The sequence below is a fragment of the Equus asinus genome, chromosome 12 (assembly GCF_041296235.1).
Source record: "Equus asinus isolate D_3611 breed Donkey chromosome 12, EquAss-T2T_v2, whole genome shotgun sequence".
Taxonomy (NCBI): Eukaryota; Metazoa; Chordata; class Mammalia; order Perissodactyla; family Equidae; genus Equus; species Equus asinus.
In genome coordinates this window covers 53,917,841-53,936,401 of record NC_091801.1, presented here as the reverse complement: position 1 = coordinate 53,936,401, position 18,561 = coordinate 53,917,841, and the positions used below count along the sequence as shown (strand labels likewise).

The 18,561-nt window shown below is 33.6% G+C and overlaps 1 protein-coding gene across 15 annotated transcripts in view; it reads right to left on the bottom strand.

Moving 5' to 3' along the window:
* Positions 1-9,164: 9,164 nt before the first annotated feature.
* OXR1 (oxidation resistance 1) overlaps positions 9,165-18,561 on the bottom strand; it is a 458,899-nt gene continuing 449,502 nt past the window's right edge. For all 15 annotated transcript variants that reach the window (XM_014855255.3, XM_014855256.3, XM_070481471.1 and 12 more), the window contains 5 exons: positions 17,756-17,881; positions 16,813-16,965; positions 14,693-14,788; positions 13,012-13,085; positions 9,165-11,082 (listed from right to left, as the gene is read on the bottom strand). In XM_014855255.3, coding sequence (XP_014710741.1) covers positions 10,947-11,082; positions 13,012-13,085; positions 14,693-14,788; positions 16,813-16,965; positions 17,756-17,881 — 585 coding nt within the window. In that variant the 3' untranslated portion in view covers positions 9,165-10,946. The remainder of the gene's footprint in view (positions 11,083-13,011; positions 13,086-14,692; positions 14,789-16,812; positions 16,966-17,755; positions 17,882-18,561) is intronic.

Genomic DNA, 18,561 nt, shown 5'->3' with positions numbered 1-18,561 from the left:
TGAATTCAATGAAAGGTACTAAATGAGATTATAGCCCTTTGGTTAAATACAGAAATTAATGTCAAATTATGATACCTCTAAATAATAGACACCCATAATTAGGTATTAGGTTGAATATAAAATATGGATTAGTACAGGAATTTTCTGTTTTCATGTATGATTCTCTTTCAAACTGAAAGTTCCCATATCTTCTTAAAGAAGAAAGTTTGTACATTTTTGTTTCCATAATAGACTTATTAAATTACAAGTTAGTGAGCGATATTTTTAAGTAGAATTTCATATAAGATGTATACTTCTATCAGGACAGTGAGACCTATGTCAAAATTTAAAGACGTAGCACAAGAATAAAAGATATTTTCTTATGTTTTCTGTTCCCGTTTTTCTACTATTATTTTTAGGTTATATCCACAATACCACTTTCTTGTGTTTGAAATTCAACAAAATTACAGAATGAAATTTGGGTTACTTCCAGTGTCAGTAAAATATTTAGACCACAGCTTCAAAAGAGTTGTCTCATATTCAACTCTGGACAGTGACAGTTTATGCAGGCACTGATGCAGATTATTCAAAGTTCAATTTGTGTGAATTTGAGGATGGAGTTCAATAGCCTTCTCAGAGAGATTACATTAACAGATACTCTTCTGAATTAGGAGTGGCTGTAAAATCAGAAAGCCAGTTTCCCTGGAAGAAAATGACTGCTATGTGACAGATTTTTATTGTAAGAACTTCACGATAGGAAAATCCATAGTTGAACAACAGGGCTTTTAAACAAAAAACATAAGTAGACCTCAGGTGGCAAACAAGATAATGAAAGTCCTCACGGATATTTTTATAGTCACCCAAATACAGGAGTCTCCCCTTAGCCACAGGTGCTTTTGCTTTCTGTGGTTTCAGTTACCTGTGGTCAACTGTGGTCCAAAAATATTAAATGGAAAATTCCAGAAATAAACAATTCATAAGTTTTTAATTGCACACCATTCTGAGTAGTGTGATGAAATCTTGCGCTATCCTGCTCTGTCCCGCCCGGGATGTGAATCTTCCCTTTGTCCAGCATAAGCACACTCTATATGCTACGTGCCCATTAGTCACTTCGTAGCCGTCTTGGTTATCATATCAAAAGTCATGGTATTCTAGTGCTTGTGTTCAAGTAACCCTTATTTTACTTAATAATGGCCCCATAGTGCAAGAGCAGTGATACTGGCAATTTAGATAGTGCCAAAGAGAAGCCGTAACATGCTTCCTTTAAGTGAAAAGATTACAGTTCTTGACTTCATAAAGACAAAAAACTGTATACTGAGGTTGCTAAGTTCTATTACAGTATATTGCTATAATTGTTCAATTTTCATATTAGTTATTGGTGTTAATTTCTTACTGGGCCTCAGTTACAATTTAAAGTTTATCATAGGTATGTATGTACAGGAAAAAACAGAGTATATATAGTGTTTGGTACTCTTCATGGTTTCAGGCATCCACCTAGGGTCTTGGGATGTATTCCCCACAGATAAGTGGGGACCACCATAATATATGAAATAATTATACATGAAATAAATACACTATCAATAGCATTTTGCCACTGGTAAATGTAAATTCCCAATAATGGGTAGTGTACAGTTGGTTTCCAAATCTTTAGGATTTTCCCTTCCAAACTTTCAACAAGATGTTTAAAGAATTTTGAGTTGTTGACATGTATTGTTTACCCCTTCTGTCTGCACCTCCAAATGTTTGATGCCTTTCAACTTTTATAACCTGAAGTTTATGACTTCCTGATTCCCAAGTTCACCTTCTCATCACTCTGCCAACTTATACCAACAGGGGGAAGTTCTGTGCTCTGGTTTTCTTTCTTCCCACACTACATTAGAAAATGAGGCTGTACCTACATTCTAAGTTTGCCTTATGATTTTTTATTTCCTTTCCCAAACTTAAGTTCCTTCTTTTTTTTAATATTACCAACAGGTTATCAGGTACTGTTTCTCATGCTATGGAAATAATTCTGCGTAAACTAGAATTTTGTGTCAATGGGAACGTGTGCTTAGGGAAGAATTGCTCTACTTTATCAAGTCACTCTGCCCAAAGAAGAAGAGCAGGAGACCATGTGGCACATGCTAAAGTGGTCTCAATGCAGATGTCTCCTTAAGATTCCTAGAATATTTAGTTTTATGCCCAGTACCTAAGATATTTCTTTGTACACAGTAAAGACACGGTTAACGTCTGTTGAATTATTCAACTTACAAACGCACTGGGTGACCTAACCTCTTAGCCTAGAGGTTTTAGAGTGCTGTGGTTTACTCACTATCATCCAAACAAGGATTATCTGATGACACTGTGTGTCCAGATCTTGGGGGCGTGCTCATATCTAACAAAATTACACTGCATTTATTTTTAGACCAAGAAATTCCACTCCTAAAATTTTCCTTGAAGATACAACTCGAACAATATGAAAATACATATGCATAATGCATTGTGTATTATTTTTAATTGCAAAATACTGCAAATCTAATACAAATAGAAAGATGGTTGAATAAAGTATGGTACATCCACAAAATGGATGCAGCTCCAAAAAAAATGACAACAAAGGATTTAGAATATTACATAAACTTAGTTGATAATACAGCAGCAGTTTGAGAGGATTGACTTCAATTTTGAAAGAAATTCTACTGTGGGTAAAATGCTATCAAACATTGCATGCTGCAGAGAAATCGTTCATGAAAAGAAGGGTCAATCGATGCAGCAAAGTTCATTGTTGTCTTATTTTAAGAAATTGCTGGAGCCACCCCAGTCTTCAGCAACCACCACCCTGATCAGTCAGCAGCCATCACACTGAGGCAAGACCCTCCACCAGCAAAAAGATTATGACTCGCTGAAAGCCAGATGATGGTTAGTATGTTTTAGCAATAAAGTATTTTTTAAATTAAGGTATGTACATTGTTTCTTTAGATATAATGCTATCGCACACAATATACTACAGTATAGTGTAAACATAACTTATATGCACTGGAAAACCAAAAATTTGTGTGACTTGCTTTATTGTGATATTTGCTTTATGGTGGTAGTCTGGAACTGAACTTGCACTATATCTGAGGTGTGCCTGTACAGATAAGTCTGAAAAATCTTGTACTAGAAGTATTCAAGGAAATGGAAAAATGCACAGAAGTCAGCTTGACAGGGTTCCCACTGTTTAAATCTAGATAGAGAGATGGATTATATAACACTTTGAATTAAAAAAAAGAAACCATCAATCCATAGTGATAATACATATTCTTAACTCCTGGAGAAAAGAAATCTCTTCCTTATGGTAAATGCCAAGTAATAAATGTGCTGGGAACAAAAGAGTTAGAAAAAATCACCAACTTAGTGATTCAGGCAACAATCCTCAGTGAATACCAAAAACATTGTGAAAAATTGGCGAATAGAATATGTATGGTATCGAAGTATCTCCCTACACATTCCTTATTAAGTACAAAGGGAAAAATGACAGCAGCGGAGAAACATACTGGACACGATCTTAACCAACTAATCAAAGCTAACAGCACCAATAAGAGGACAAACATACATTATGTGCATCCTAATGCAGAGGACACAGCATCACTTCTGTGGTTTTCCTGCCCGAAATGCATAACCTAAATTTAAATATAGCAAAAATTGAGAGAATTCCACATTGAAGGACATTCTGCAATCCTGAACTCTTCAAACTGTTGTAAAACACAAAGAACGACTAATGAACTCTTCTAGGTTAAAGGAGATCCAAAAGCACAACTAAATGCAAAGCAGGATCCTGGACTGGATCACGGATCAGGAAGAATAATGCTTTAAAAAGTATATTATTTCTGCACTGTATGTTCTTGGCTCCTTTGTTGAAGATTAGCTGTGTGTGGTTTTATTTCTGGGGTTTCAATTCTGTTCCGTTCATCTGTGTGTCTGTTTTTCTGCCAGTACCACACTGCTTTGATTACTATAGCCTTGTAGTGTACTTTGAAGTCAGGCACTGTGATATTTCTAGCTTTGTTCTTTTTTCTCAGGACTGCTTTGGCTATTCGGAGTCTTTTGCTGTTTCACATAAATTTTAGGATTCTTTGTTCTACTTCTGTGGAGAATGTCATTGGGATTCTGATTGGGATTACATTGAATCTGTAGATTGCTTTCGGTAATATGGACATTTTAACCATGCTTATTTTTCCAATCCAAGAGCATGGACTGTCTTTACATTTCTTTACGTCTGCTTTGACTTCTTTCAATATCATCTTATAGTTTTCAGTGTATAGGTCTTTCACCTCCTTGGTTAAATTTATTCCAGATATTTTATTGTTGTGATTGTAAATGGTATTGCATTCTTGACTTCTCTTTCTGCTAGTTCATTATTAGTGTATAGAAATGCAATTGATTTTTGTATGTTGATTTTGTACGCTGCAACTTTGCTGTAGTTGATTATTTTTAATAGTTTTCTGGTGGATTCTTTAGGTTTTTCTATATATAGAATCATGTCATCTGCAAACAGTGAGGGTTTTACTTCTTCCTTTCCAATTTGGATCTCTTTTATTTCCTTTTCTTGCCTGACTGCTCTGGCCAAAACTTCCAGTACTATGATGAAAGGAAAGTCTCTTCAATAAAAAAAGAGAAAAACTGGACAGCCACGTGCAAAAGAATTAAAGTAGACCATTATCTTACATAATACACAAAAATTAACTCAAAATGCATTAAAGGCTTGAATGTAAGACCTGAAACCATAAGACTCCTAGAAGACATTGACCTTAGCAGTATCTTTTTGAATACCATGTCTACTCAGGCAGTGGAAACAAAAGGAAAAATATACAAATGGGACTATATTGGACTAAAAAGCTCTGCAAGGCAAAGGAAACTACAATGAGATATCACCTTAAACCTGTCAGAATGGCTATAATTATCAAGACAAAAAATAACAAATGTTGGAGAAGATGTGGAGAAAAGGGAACTCTAATACACTACTGGTGGGAATGCAAACTGGTGCAGGCACTATGGAAAATAGTACGAAGATTTCTCAAAAAATTAAAAATAGAAATACTATACGATCCAGCTATCCCACTATTGGGTATTATCCAAAGAACATGAAATCAACAATTCAGAGATTCTGCATCCCTATGTTCATTGAAGCATTATTCATAATAGCCAAAGTGTGGAAGCAATCCAGGTGTCCATCAACAGATGAATGGATAAAGATGTGGTATATATACACAATGGAATACTATTCAGCCATTAAAAAAAGACAAAATTGTGCCATTTGCAACAGTATGGAGGGAGCTTGAGGGTATTATACTAAGTGAAATAAGCCCAACAGAGAAAGACAAAAAATTTCACTCATATATGGAAGATAAATAAGCATATGGATAAGGAGAACAGACTAGTGGTTACCAGAGAGGAATGGGGTGGAGGGAGGGCAAAAGGGGTAAAAGGGCACATATATATGTTGATGGGGAAAAACTAGACTACTGGTGATGAACATGATACAGTCTATACAGAAACTGTATATAATAATGTGCACCTGAAATTTACACAATGTTATAAGACAACATGACCTCAATGATTTTTTTTATAAAAGGGTATTTTTAGCACTACTGGTGAGATTTGAAAATGGATTGCATATTAAATCATATTATTGTATTATGTTACGTTTCCTGAATTTGATTATTGTACTGTGATTATATAAAAGGATATCCTTGTTCTTAAGAGGTGCATGCCAATTTGTAAAATGTAACGTAATTATATTCAGTAAAATAAAGGTGAATGAGTGAGTGTGCGGGGAGGAGGAGCTGGCGGGGAGAGAATGAAAGTCAACAGTTCTGTAAACAGTCTAGTACATATCTCTTGGTAAACAAATGTACACATTGCTGTTGGGTATATACCAAGGAGTTAAATTTGCTGGCCAAAGGCTTAGCTTTAGTAGATGCTGCCAAAAAAGCTTTCCAAAGTTATTCCACTTACATTCCCTTTTAAAATAACTTTTATTGACTTAATACTGTTAGAGATTGCCAGTCTTCTGCCTGTTCTTCTGTTGAACTTCGATTTATAGTTATGTGACCTTCATTAGAGACCTTCATTAAACCTGTGTATTACAAAACCCCCCCATTCTGTTGCTTGCCTTTTCACTTTTAATATCTTCTCATAAAAAGCTCTTAAAATTTTAATGTAGTATAATTTATCATTTTTTTCCTTTATAGTCTTTTTGTGTCCCATTTAAGAAAGGAATGCATATCCTAAGGTCATGAAGATATTCCATATTTTTAAAATGAATAGCTTTATTGTTTTACCTTTCACATTTGGATCTGTAATTATTTTTTGTATGTGGTGTGAGAAGTCAAGATTTTTTGTTCCATACATTCATCCAATTAATCCAGCACCATTTATTGAAAAGATCACCCTCTCCACTGAGTAGCACTGCCATCTTTTCAAAAAATCAGTTCGTTTCTGGACTCTTGACTTTGATCCATTCCTTTGTATATCCTTTGACCAATACCACATTGTCTTTCTTAGTCAGCTTTTTAAAAAATCATTACATCTGGTATTTAAGGGCACAGCCTCATTCTTCAATGTTGCCCTAGGTATTCTTTGCCTTTACATTTCCATATAAATTATAGAATCAGGTTAATTTCCACAAAAATAAACCTGGCTGAGATTTTCACTGCCAATAGAGACTGATTTTAGAGAACTGACATGTTTCAATATTGTTTTCCAATCATGAATATGGTATATCCTTCCTACTTAGGTCTTTTTCTTTTTGTTGTAAATCTGATATTTTCAATGGTATTACAAATGGTAATATTTTAAGCTTCATTTTCTAATTGTTGGTTGTACATAAAATTGAAAAGTTTTTATTTTTTTTATATTGATCTCGTATTTAGTGACCTTGCTAAATCAACTAACTCCAACAGTTAGATCATTTTGTAATTTTCTACGTTCACAATCATATCATACACAAATGACATTTAATGTTCTCCCATCCCAATCCTTATGATTTTCTTTTTCTTGCTTTATTGCAGTGGTTGGAACTTCCAGAACAAGGCTGAATAAAAATGATAAGAGCAGTTATCATTGTCAGGTTTCCTATCTCTGGGAGAAAACTTGCAATAATTTGCCAGTAAAGATGATGCTTCCTGTACATTTTTCAAGAATAATTTTGTCAGAATAAGGAAGATTCCTTCCTTCCTAGTTTGCTAAGAGTTTTAATCATAAACAGGCATTGAAATTAAATGCTTCTTTTGCTTCTATAGAGATGATCATGAAATTTTTCCTTTTTTCTGTAAGCGTGGTAAATGGCATCAATTTAAAAATGTTTACTCTTTCCTGAAATAAATCCTATTTGGTTATATTACTCTTTTATATATTGCTGAATTTGATTTGTGATTATTTTAGGTAGAAATTTTGTATCTATGTTCATATGAGACTGTTCTGTAATTTTATTTTTTGTAAAGATTTCGTATCAAGGTCATGCTAGCCTCAAAAAGTAGTATCAGAAGTTTTCCCTTTTCTCAGTACCCTGGAAGAGTTCATCTAAGACTGATACTTTCTTCCTTAAAAAATTTTTAAAAATTAAATTTTTAAATTTTACTTAAAAAAATTAGTCAGTGGAACCATAAGGGCCTGAGATTCTTGTGGGAAGCTTTTTTTTTTTTTAAATTAACAGATTCAATTTCTGCAACAAAAAAATTGTCTATATTCTTGAGTCAGGTTTAATAAATTTTGTCTTCCAAAACGTTTTTTTACATTTAACTTACATTGTCAAGTTTATTGATGCAAATTCTTCCAATATCCCATCTCTAAGGTCTACAGGCTCTGTATGATGTCTACTTTTACATTCTTAACAATGGTAATTTGACTTTATTTTTCTTGATCTCTCTAGAGGTTTACAATTTTATTATTCTCAGATTTTCTGTTTGGTATACTTTTAAATTTTATTGATTTCTGCTCATATCTTTATTTTGTCCTGCCTTCTGTTTTCATTAAGTTTAATTTACTGTTCTTCTTCTACTTCTTGAGATGGAAGCTTAGAGCCTTTTCTTCTTCCTGTCACTTAATAATACTATACCCCCAAAATTTATGTCAAAAATCCTCTCTTTCTAATCAGTCTATAATCTCAAAGGGCATTTCATTCAAAGGTTATGGCTTCAATATCTAACTGTATGCTACTGATTTAAACATCTTTTTATCAGAAGAGAATATTAAATGCCCCCCACAACAATCTATTCTCCAATTTCTCACATCATACTATAATAAGGTCCATAACTAACTTAATTTCTCCATCTGCTACTTGTTTCTCTCTTTGTACATCATGCATCTTGATGAATAATACGCTCAGTTCCTAAGTATCCTTAACTGAGAGCTATCCTTAACTCTTTCTGACATCCAATTAATAATCAAGCTCTGTTATTCCTAATTCCTAAATCTCTTTTAAACCCATGCCTCCTTCCTATCACCATTGCCACTCCTCTTATTCAGGCCTCAGCATTTTTTCACTGGACTTTACAAAAGACTTATTGATCTCCTTGTCTCTAGTTTTTCTCTCTACCAATCTATTTTTCACAGAGATCTTCCTAAAGTGCATATGTGATCATGACATTCCTCCACTCAAGTTTTCTTAATTGCTCCTAAGAGATAAAACAAATCTAAATTTCTTGGCATTGCATACAACAAAGCTCTTCATAACATTAGTCTTACCTTGCTATGCACTCCCCATGAAAAAAGAACCTAATTTAAAAGTATCAAATGACTTGCACTTCTCCACATGTCAAGTACCCTCTCACTTCCCCATTTTTTTTCTTTTTTTGCTGAGGAAGATTTGCTCTGAGCTAACATCTGTTGCCAATCTTCCTTTATTTCGTACGTGAGCCACCACCACAGCATGGCCACTGATGAGTGAGCCCATGCTCAGGAACCAAATCCGGGCCACTGAAGCAGAGCATGCCAAAATTTAACCACTAGGGCACCAGGGCTGGCCTCCCCATTTTTTAGACTGTGGTACCTCCCTCAATGTGAATGCATCCTTCCATCACTATTATCACTCTTACCACCACTACCATCACCACCACCACTGCCAAGGCTACTAGAAGCATTTTTACAGATAAAAAATAATAGTATGCTTGATCAAAGACTTCTTAGATATGAAAACAACTTGATTATTCAATAAGTCCAAACTCAAATTTGTATTTATGTATTTAATTTTATTTGGTATACACAACTATAACTTTATTGTAATTCAAATCCAATACAGGATTTTTTTTTTTTTTTTTTTTTTTTTATGATTAGTCAACTCCACAAAGACAATAATACTGCTGTGGAAGACCAGAGGCGGGGGAAAACTGATATGTTTATTTACAATTCCTTATATTGTAAACATTTAATCTATATACTGTTACTAACTTATAATGAGAGAGCTTTACATAGACAAGGAAGTGATGCCCTGCATTTCTATTCATATTCAGCAATAGCATATTAAATAGAACATCAGATTTTCTTTTCCATTAATATTATGCTTTCTTTAGATAATTATCTAAACTTTCAAAAGGTCTAAATATATTCAAGTGCTATACAACTAAAACTACTTTAGCCAACATATTTGGCTTATAATTCATTTTTAGAATAATTTAAAGTGCTATAAGCAACCTGGCAATCAACACTTTCTATAAGAACAAAACTACCTTTAAACATTAATTTACAAGATAATATACAATGTTTATCTGGAATAGCTGAAATTTCAGCACAAGGTCACTGTCACATGTATAACAGCAGGATTTTTTGTGTGCATAACATGAAGCTTTGAAATTGATGGATTATTGCCACAATGGCTTATTATTGGTTTCCTACAAAAGAGGATAAGAACTACTAGTATATTCTAGCTTTTCTTTTTTTTTTTGTTGAGGTCACTTGACAGTAAGTTTGCATATGCAACAAGTCTACTGAGTTACAATAGTGTCTACTATAATCACTGCCCTTTTATAACAGCAAATGCTAACGGTAATTAATAACACATACCACTCAAAAAAAATCACAAGTTTTTTTCCTTTTGAAGAGGAACCTATATTTTGGGAGTTGGTGTATAACAAGGCTAAAACAACAGAACTATAAAACAGGTTACCTGACACAATATGTTGAAGAAATATGCATCTGTTTCATAGTTTTTATACTTATGATAATGCCCTGCTAAGCTACAAATATGTAAATAGTATATTTTCTTGCTTGACATATTAAATTCAGTAGAATCATCAAGTTCTCATTCTCCTGTGTCATTTTATAACTCTTCACCAGATAATTCAATGATAAAACATTTGCCCAAACCTGTAGATCATGTGTGGTGTGGACTATTACAACCAGAATTCTCAAGTTTCATTTTTATTAAAATGAAATTAAGAATACCTGAAAAATTAATAAAGAGAATGTTGTAGCATGAATTAAAACTAGAACTCAGTAGTCTACAAAGTATACATTATTTTGGCATGTATTTTTTTCCTTCATAAGAATAAGTAGAGCACATCCAAAGGTCACCTGCGCCAACCTCACATATACAGTAGTATCTAGTCTTCGTTCCCTCAATGCCCCAATTAGACTGCTCTAGTAAAACAATCAATATAGTTTTAAAAATAATAAACCAAAATAGGTTCAACAAAAGAGCACCATCCTATTAGGAGACTTGAGATAACATGGATTGTAGATGAGGTGGTCACTATGATCAAAATGCTGCCAATATTCTGACAAAACTCAAGCTGTTATACTCCATGGACCTATGCCGTGGTCTAAACCTAAAGAACTCTGGGACAGAAACATGATTTTAAAAATAAATTCCAAAATTATAGCTGTAATAAATGCTGATACCAACTAATTTTAAAGCACGAATGACATGTTACATTGTATTGCTTCTTGAACTTTCCAAACAATGCTTGTCCATGTCAGGTTTGGGCCATTATCCTGCTAAGACAGCATTCTATTTATTCAAAAGCCCAGATTTCAATGTCTTGGATAAAGAAGTCTTCCTTCTTAGAAAGTGTACGATTCCCAAATGTTTTACAAGAATGGCTTCTTCCATGGTAGAGATCTCCATCAAGCCAAAGGGCAAATTCTCCTCTGCAATACATAAAAGAAAACAGTTTTAACAATAATCTCTAAGTACTTATGTCACAAATTGTAAAATAATAATTGCAGAGGTTGTGAAATAATAATTTGAATGAGACATTTCAAATCCAACAACTCTAAAATCATTAATTTTTCCAAACCCTTCCCCACTTCTTTCCACACTGGCACAAGGATTTTGTCTTGTTCATATCTCATTAAAAAATCACTTAATATACAGACCGAGGAATAAAATGAATCCTATAAAATGAACTTCACATAGAATTAGCTTTTGAGATAGGCACTACTCCCTGTTAATGCTTTCTCTGATTTATGGGTTTCTCTTTGCTGTATGGTTTTAATACATTTGACATGAATTTCTCAAAGGCATGAAAAATCCATTATGATCTAAAATAAAATGTGGGTTAATGTTAAGGATTCAATCTCCAAGTCACAGCTGAGAAAACTTTAGACTTGAGTTTGCTCAAGGTGCCACAATATATATTGAAGCTGGAATCTGAATCAAGTCTGATGCCAAAGCCTACATTCAGTCCATCGTATCACGATTTTGATTTCTTTGGGGCTCCTGTTTGGAATCCTGGAATATGAAGTCCCTGTAGCTCCTGTTTTTCAGCCTGTACTCTCCTCTCTCAAAGACTGAACTTGTCTTATTATCAAATGACCCAATGGTTAGTTTAGCTTGCTGGAATCAGGCAGAATCAAAATCAAGCTCCAGAAGACATCTAATGATATTGTATATGTTATTTTCAAAGACTCAAGTCACCCAAAACAGCTTGAAATTATAAGCCACTTTGGTGTGAGGCCTGCCTGGAGAGCTAAGGTAATCACATGTAAGACTATCATTTGGAGTAGGGATGAATGACTGCTTCTTCCTCACCACAAAAAAGAAGTGTAATTGGAACAAATAAACATTATGTGCTGATTCCAACAACCAAAAATAACATGGTGTTTAGTTACCTGGTTATGTCCTTCAGAGAAGGCTATAATAACCATGGTTATTTTTTAATCACTGATCACGACTCCAAACACCTATCTACAGAGAAGTTGTAAGAGAATTTGTTAGAGTCACTCAGGATGATGAATATTCTTACAGGCTAACATGATTCTGTGGCCTGAATGAATTATTATTATATATTCTCAACTGTGGGAAACAAATAACGCTTTTATAGGTTTGGGAATTATTTAGCATACTTTATGTCTGACCCTGAAGGATAAAGAGAAATAACAAAGGAAGGAATTGATGTTTGCTAAGCACTATTTGAGAAGTCTAGGCTTGGAGACAGGAGAACAAACTACCTCCAAACACCATAAAGACTAAATGAAGTTGAGATATAAGAAACAAATAAGAATAAGAAAGTTTCTCATAGTGCTTGCTTTGCCAAAAGAATCAAATCAAATTATTAACTCATACTGTTAAACACAAAATAAACAAGAAAATAAACCCTGAAAACTTGGGAGGTCACTAAAATTTTTTGCAGGAAAACAAATTTCTAGTATTGTCTAAAATATCAACCCAAATAGTCTCCTGCGTAGAGTGTCATGAAAAAAAACTGGACTTTTTTCATACATTGGGAGAAATAACATACCACCATGGTTTTTCAAAATTAGAGAAGTTCTAAGGTATTAGTATATTTCTCTTTCAAATACCAACAAGTCACTGTACTCAAAAGAAAAGGATGAGTTTTAATCAAAAGGGAATCAAGTAAAGAGCAGTTTAAAATGAGTAAAACAAATATTCTGCCAATAGTTTCAAATACTAAACTTAAGCATCTTTTTGCAAATATATTATATTTTCTTAGTGATAACACACAAATTAGGATTCTATTGTCAAGACTTTCCAAAGATAACTGATTTTATAAATAACACAAATGAACTCTTTAAATTTCTTTAAAATTCTCATGGTAAAATGTTCAAGAGACTTACCCTCCACCACCAAAAGCTAGTGAATCCATGTCTCCTTTGATAAAAAACATATTATCTCCTGTCCACTTAAAGACCTACGTAAATGAACAAAATCTTTAAATGTGTAAATGAAAGTGGTCAATATACAGAGTTAGTATTCCTAAACCCCAAACAGTTAACAAAGCCTAAATTGATAGTAAGAAGAATAACAACAAGAACAGAAAAAGTTTGGGCAGAAGAGTCTGGTGCTTTGGGTTTTAGCGCTTGTATGACTAAACGTGAAAGCAGCACATGCTCTACTGCAACATAAGCTTCAATTCCAATTCCTCAAATCTTATCATCTCTTCATACATACTTCTCTGTTCTGACTATATAGATAACAAGAGTTGGATGGTTAATGAAAGAAGCTGAAGAACGTAAAAAATCAGTTAAAAAGACACCATTAACTTTTAACATGAAACATAAATGTACATTAATTTGATAATATTTTAAGATTTTGATATGGGGCCAAGTCTTTTCTTTGGGTATGGATTTGCCTATCATCATTCTTATATAAGTCCATAACAGGTTTATGATTTCCAGTTTCAATTTCTTTAAAGAGCAGCAGGAACATAAAAATACTTGAGAAATCTGAGGGCAAAACTTCTAGATACTAATATTTTTAAATACTTTTTTTCTAACCTTTCATGGGAGTTTTACCTAAACCTAATACAACTGCAATTTCTAGCACTTACCTTTATCAAGTTTTCTCAAAGTATTCACTTCATTTCAGTAAAATAAACTTTAACACACACTTTTTCATAGTTACAGAACATTTGATTCATTACACCATTATAGCTATCAGGTAGAAACAGCATAAAAAAGTTTGAGAATAAGTACAACTGAAGCTTAAAAAAATTGTAACAAGCTTCCAGTTAGCTGTACAGGCATCAGTTGATATATTTTACAGAGGGAATGAAAAGCATTGGTTAACCTGGTGAGCCAGTTAAGCCAAGTTTGTTAAGAGAGCTTCTTTAGTGTTATCAAATCCTTTCTATTTTGTTCATTATAGAAAATGTTCCTAAAGATCATTCTCTCTTTTTTTAACCAATTCTGTTGATTCCATTTTTCAAGATTATAACTTCATCTCTTATGAATGGTTTGACATGCTGAACCTTAATGTACCTGAGATGGTGGGACTGCACTCAATGTTTTAAACAAAGTCAAACATTCACTAAAATTCACGTGTATCTTTACATTTTAGATCTTACTCGCATTAGAATGTATTCAATTCAAGTTAGTTAAGCCACAATAAAGAAAAAGAAATCTGGTAATCACTTCTCATTTAAACTTAAATAATTTATTTTTTAAGTTTTCAAGACCTACTTATTTCATTAAACTTATTTAGTCATTAAAAGTTTGTAGGAATTTCACAATGAGAATTCATAAACAGAATAGGAGTAATAACATATACTCCTTATTGAGTCCATGATGTGAGTCTGGCACCAAGCCAGTATTGCACATCTATGATTCTCATTTAATTTTTAAACAACTTTGTTACATGTTATGATCCCCATTCTATCCACAGGAAAGTGGAAGCTCAGAATGGTCAAAAAAGTGCTAAAGAGAGAGAGTCAAATGCAAGTGTGCATGACTCCAAAGTGCATGTTCTTTTCATTATGCCATCTCTTTATAAACTGAATACTGGAATAACTGTCCTTACCTCAAACTCTGGACAGAATGTAAAGACAAAGGTCTCTCCAGTACCATAAAAACCATCACTCACTTTAAATGGCTCAGATGCTAATGCACCAAAAACCTAAGAATAAAAAAAGGCATGTTCAATGACACGACTATTAATTTGTTTCAGTAAGCATTATTCCATTATATGTTCAAGTAAAATGCAAAAAGATAGAAATCTAGTATAGTTTTATCTACTTGTACTTAAAAAGGGAAACATGATGAGTTTCTATATTATTCACATTACTGTCAAGTACAAATCATATCAATTACTCAATAGGGAAAAAACAGTTTTTTCCTAGGTTTAATCTACAAAGATGCTTATTATAACAAACAATCTTAAAAAGTGGCTCACACATTTCAGCAGGATTTATGTGCACAACGTATGTACAATAAGGATAACATGCTGCTATGGGATTGTAGCACTTAGGGAAGCAAAATCCCTTCAGTGTAGGTACACTACTATGGTAAGGTGACGCATGCAACTTTTTGGTCAGTGATGAATAGCATATACAACAGTGGTCCCATGAGATTAATACCATGCAGCCTAGGTGTGCAGTAAGTTATATCATCTAGGTTTGTGTCAGTACACTCTATGATGTTCACACAATGACGAAATCACTTAGCAAAAGATTTCTCAGAACGTATCCCTGTAGTTAAACAACACATGACTATACTAAAAAGGTATGCTATCTTTTTCTTAGACAGTAAACTCCGAAAAAGAAAAAGAAAAAGAATATAAAATAGATAGTAAACTCCATGATGGTCGGCCTTGGATCTGAATTGTTTGGTCCTATAATGCCATGACCGTACACAGTTCAAGACACACAGTGGATACCCTAAAAGAAGAACGATTGAATAAGAGACCTGGACAAGTCATTTCAGTGCTCTGGGTCCGTTTCCACATCATAAAATGGGAATGTAGAGAGTCTGACAGATGATCTCTACAGTTAACTGTCTCTCCTAACATTCTATTTTTACAGTCAATTTTTAAAATAGACTTTCTTATTGAAAGGTATATATATATAAAATATAAATGTACAAGTTCAATTTGGAATTATCACAAAGTCAAGTCCCATTTATCCCTTCATTTAGACCAAGAAACAGAACATTACCAGCACTCCTTTCACAAGCTCTCTTTGAGCCTCCTCTGCACCACCACCCCCACTTTCCCAAAGGAAGCCACTGGCCTGACAATACCATAGGTTTGTTTTGCCCATTTGCGAACTTGCTATAAAAGGAATCATAAGAAAGTTACTCTTTAGTATCTCATTTTTCACTCAAATTATGCTTGTGACACTTATCTATGCCATCGCACACAGCAGTAGTTCATTCATTTTCATTGCTGCAAATACTTTTTATTGGTTGTATAACATTGGGAAAGTTGATGAAACTCTTAAGTCATAGGTAACTCACCTTTAAAACAGAGATGATTAAAGTATCAACCTCACAGGGCTTTGATGATTAAATAAAATAATGCAGATAAAGTGATTAGTCACGTGTGCATAATAAGCATGCGAAAGGTGTTGCAGTAGTAGTGTCTTGTTTTGTTTTATAAATTAATATTGCTATTTCACCCTCTCATTACTCTCCAGTGCTGGTAATTGACTTAAACTTGCTGTTTCAGGAACAAACCAATGTCTCTCTTGCTTATCTGTGGTTTTATTCTTGGTATCATCCTCACACAATTATCTTCAAATTTCAAAACTTTACTTATGCTTCAAGACTGTCAATTTCCATCCTTGCTGTGAATCTCATTCTTTTCTCCCCAAAAAAGATGTGAACAACTCTTAATCTAAACAGCCTTTTGGCTTCTTCTAGGTTGTTAGCACACGTGGCATATTGTACTTGGCATTAGAGACACTGGTATATTTAAATGTTCTTTTCTACCAGACTATCATCCCTTTGAAGGCTGGAACTCTAATTATTCATGCTCATATCTACCTTCTGTAGCACTCAGCATTGCTTTGCATATTAAAAGTATTCAATAATTATCAGTTAGACTTAAAATGTACTAATGAAAATAATTTTCATCAAAAGAATATGCTAAAAGTTACTGCAATCTCTTAAAGGGTAAACTGTCTACATAGTTACTTTTCATACCTGCCCATCACTGTCTTTAATCACCATCAGCACTGGGGTGTCTAAACCTGTCATTGTTCGATAAAGGGTCTTCAAGCTTGTGCCATGCTTCCCAGTCCCATAAACAAGGGTCCATGGATAGCCAATTGTCCTTGGTGGAAGATGCTTGGTAAGCTTTAAAAAATAAAATGTTAACATTTACTTGATAGCTTATTGTCAATTTGTAGGGTACTATTGCCAATTGGAATTTAATGAAATGCTATACAATGAAGGCTACAAAAATAACAGTAGAAATTATTTATCATTCTCAAAGATACTGAGATGCCTGAAGAATAACTGTACATTTCTCAGCATGAAGTATTAATTATCCACTAGGAAAAGAAATAATCATGCCAAACAAGAAACAGATTAGAACAGAGATAAGAAACATGGACTACTTATTGTTTGTGCTCTCTGTATTGAATTAACAAAAATATTGAATGGACTGTTAGCTTAATTATTAATAACCTCGCAAACAATGGGCTCTAGAGTCAGACTACCAGAATTAGAAATCAAGCTTCAAAACTGTATAGCTGTTTGACTTTGAACAAGTTACTTAACCTCTCTATGCCCAAGTTTCTTTGCTAATAAAATGCACACAATAAGAGTATCCAGCTCCTACAGGTGTTGTAACAGTTATATGAGATAATTCACATTAAGCAAGTAACCGGCACACAATAAGAAATTAAATATTGGCTATTGTAGTGTTGCATCTAAATTGCTCTTATTTATTTTAATATTCTGCTTACCCAAATCTCCCAATATCCTCTATTATACTAGCTGCTATAATTTTTTTACTTTTTCTTAATGGGAGAGGAAGAGTAGTAGCAGTAACCCTGCTTCTTTAGTTTTCAAAACAACTGAAGAGGTTGTTTTACTCTCATGGGCACATGCTCTGAAATGCACACACGTGGGTATGTCATACCTTTTCAATTTGATCTGGCAGTAAGAGTTCACTAGGATCACTTAGGTTTGGTCGAAAAGATTCAGACTCCAGGTCTGCTTTCACTGGAGCAAGCTGCTTTGAATTTATGTCTTCCCTTGTAGTAATCTAAGGAAGTAAAACAGCAGCAGTATATTAACATAAAATTGCAACATGCTTTCAAAAATTTCAGCCTTTTGAGAGAAATCAAACTTCATTCCTTAGAAAAGGTGCCTAAAACTTTAATTTAGGATTTTAGAAGGGAAAAGATGCTCCATCTAACAATGATATATCCAGTGCAGAAAAAGACTTTTAACTATAAGCAGACATTTTTCTCATCTACAACATGAGGTGGGACAGGCAATGAATGATAAACCCCCTTACTTCTGTGTAAAAGAAGATAGTTGCATGCAAACTTTAATTTTGCTGTCGAAGGGCAAAAGTGAGACAGCTAGTTTGCTTTTTATTGTGCTATTTAAAATATGTGGAATTTGTTTTTCATGGTAAACATAAAATTTGCCAAAAATAACTAAGAAAGCTTCCTGGGTGTCAAAATTTTAATTTAAAGAATATACGATAAGTATAAATTTTCATTTGGGTGTGCATGTGTGCATGTGGATTTACTTGCTTCATTGAAAAATTTACCATTACTTTTAAAAAATCTTCATTATCTTTACTTTCTAAACACTTTTTTTATCTAGTTGGACCAAACAATAAATTTAAAAGTTAAATTTGTTCACAAAACTATTTTTTAAATTAAATCAATTTGATGCATTAAAAAGAATATATGCTTTTGCTTGATGGAAATG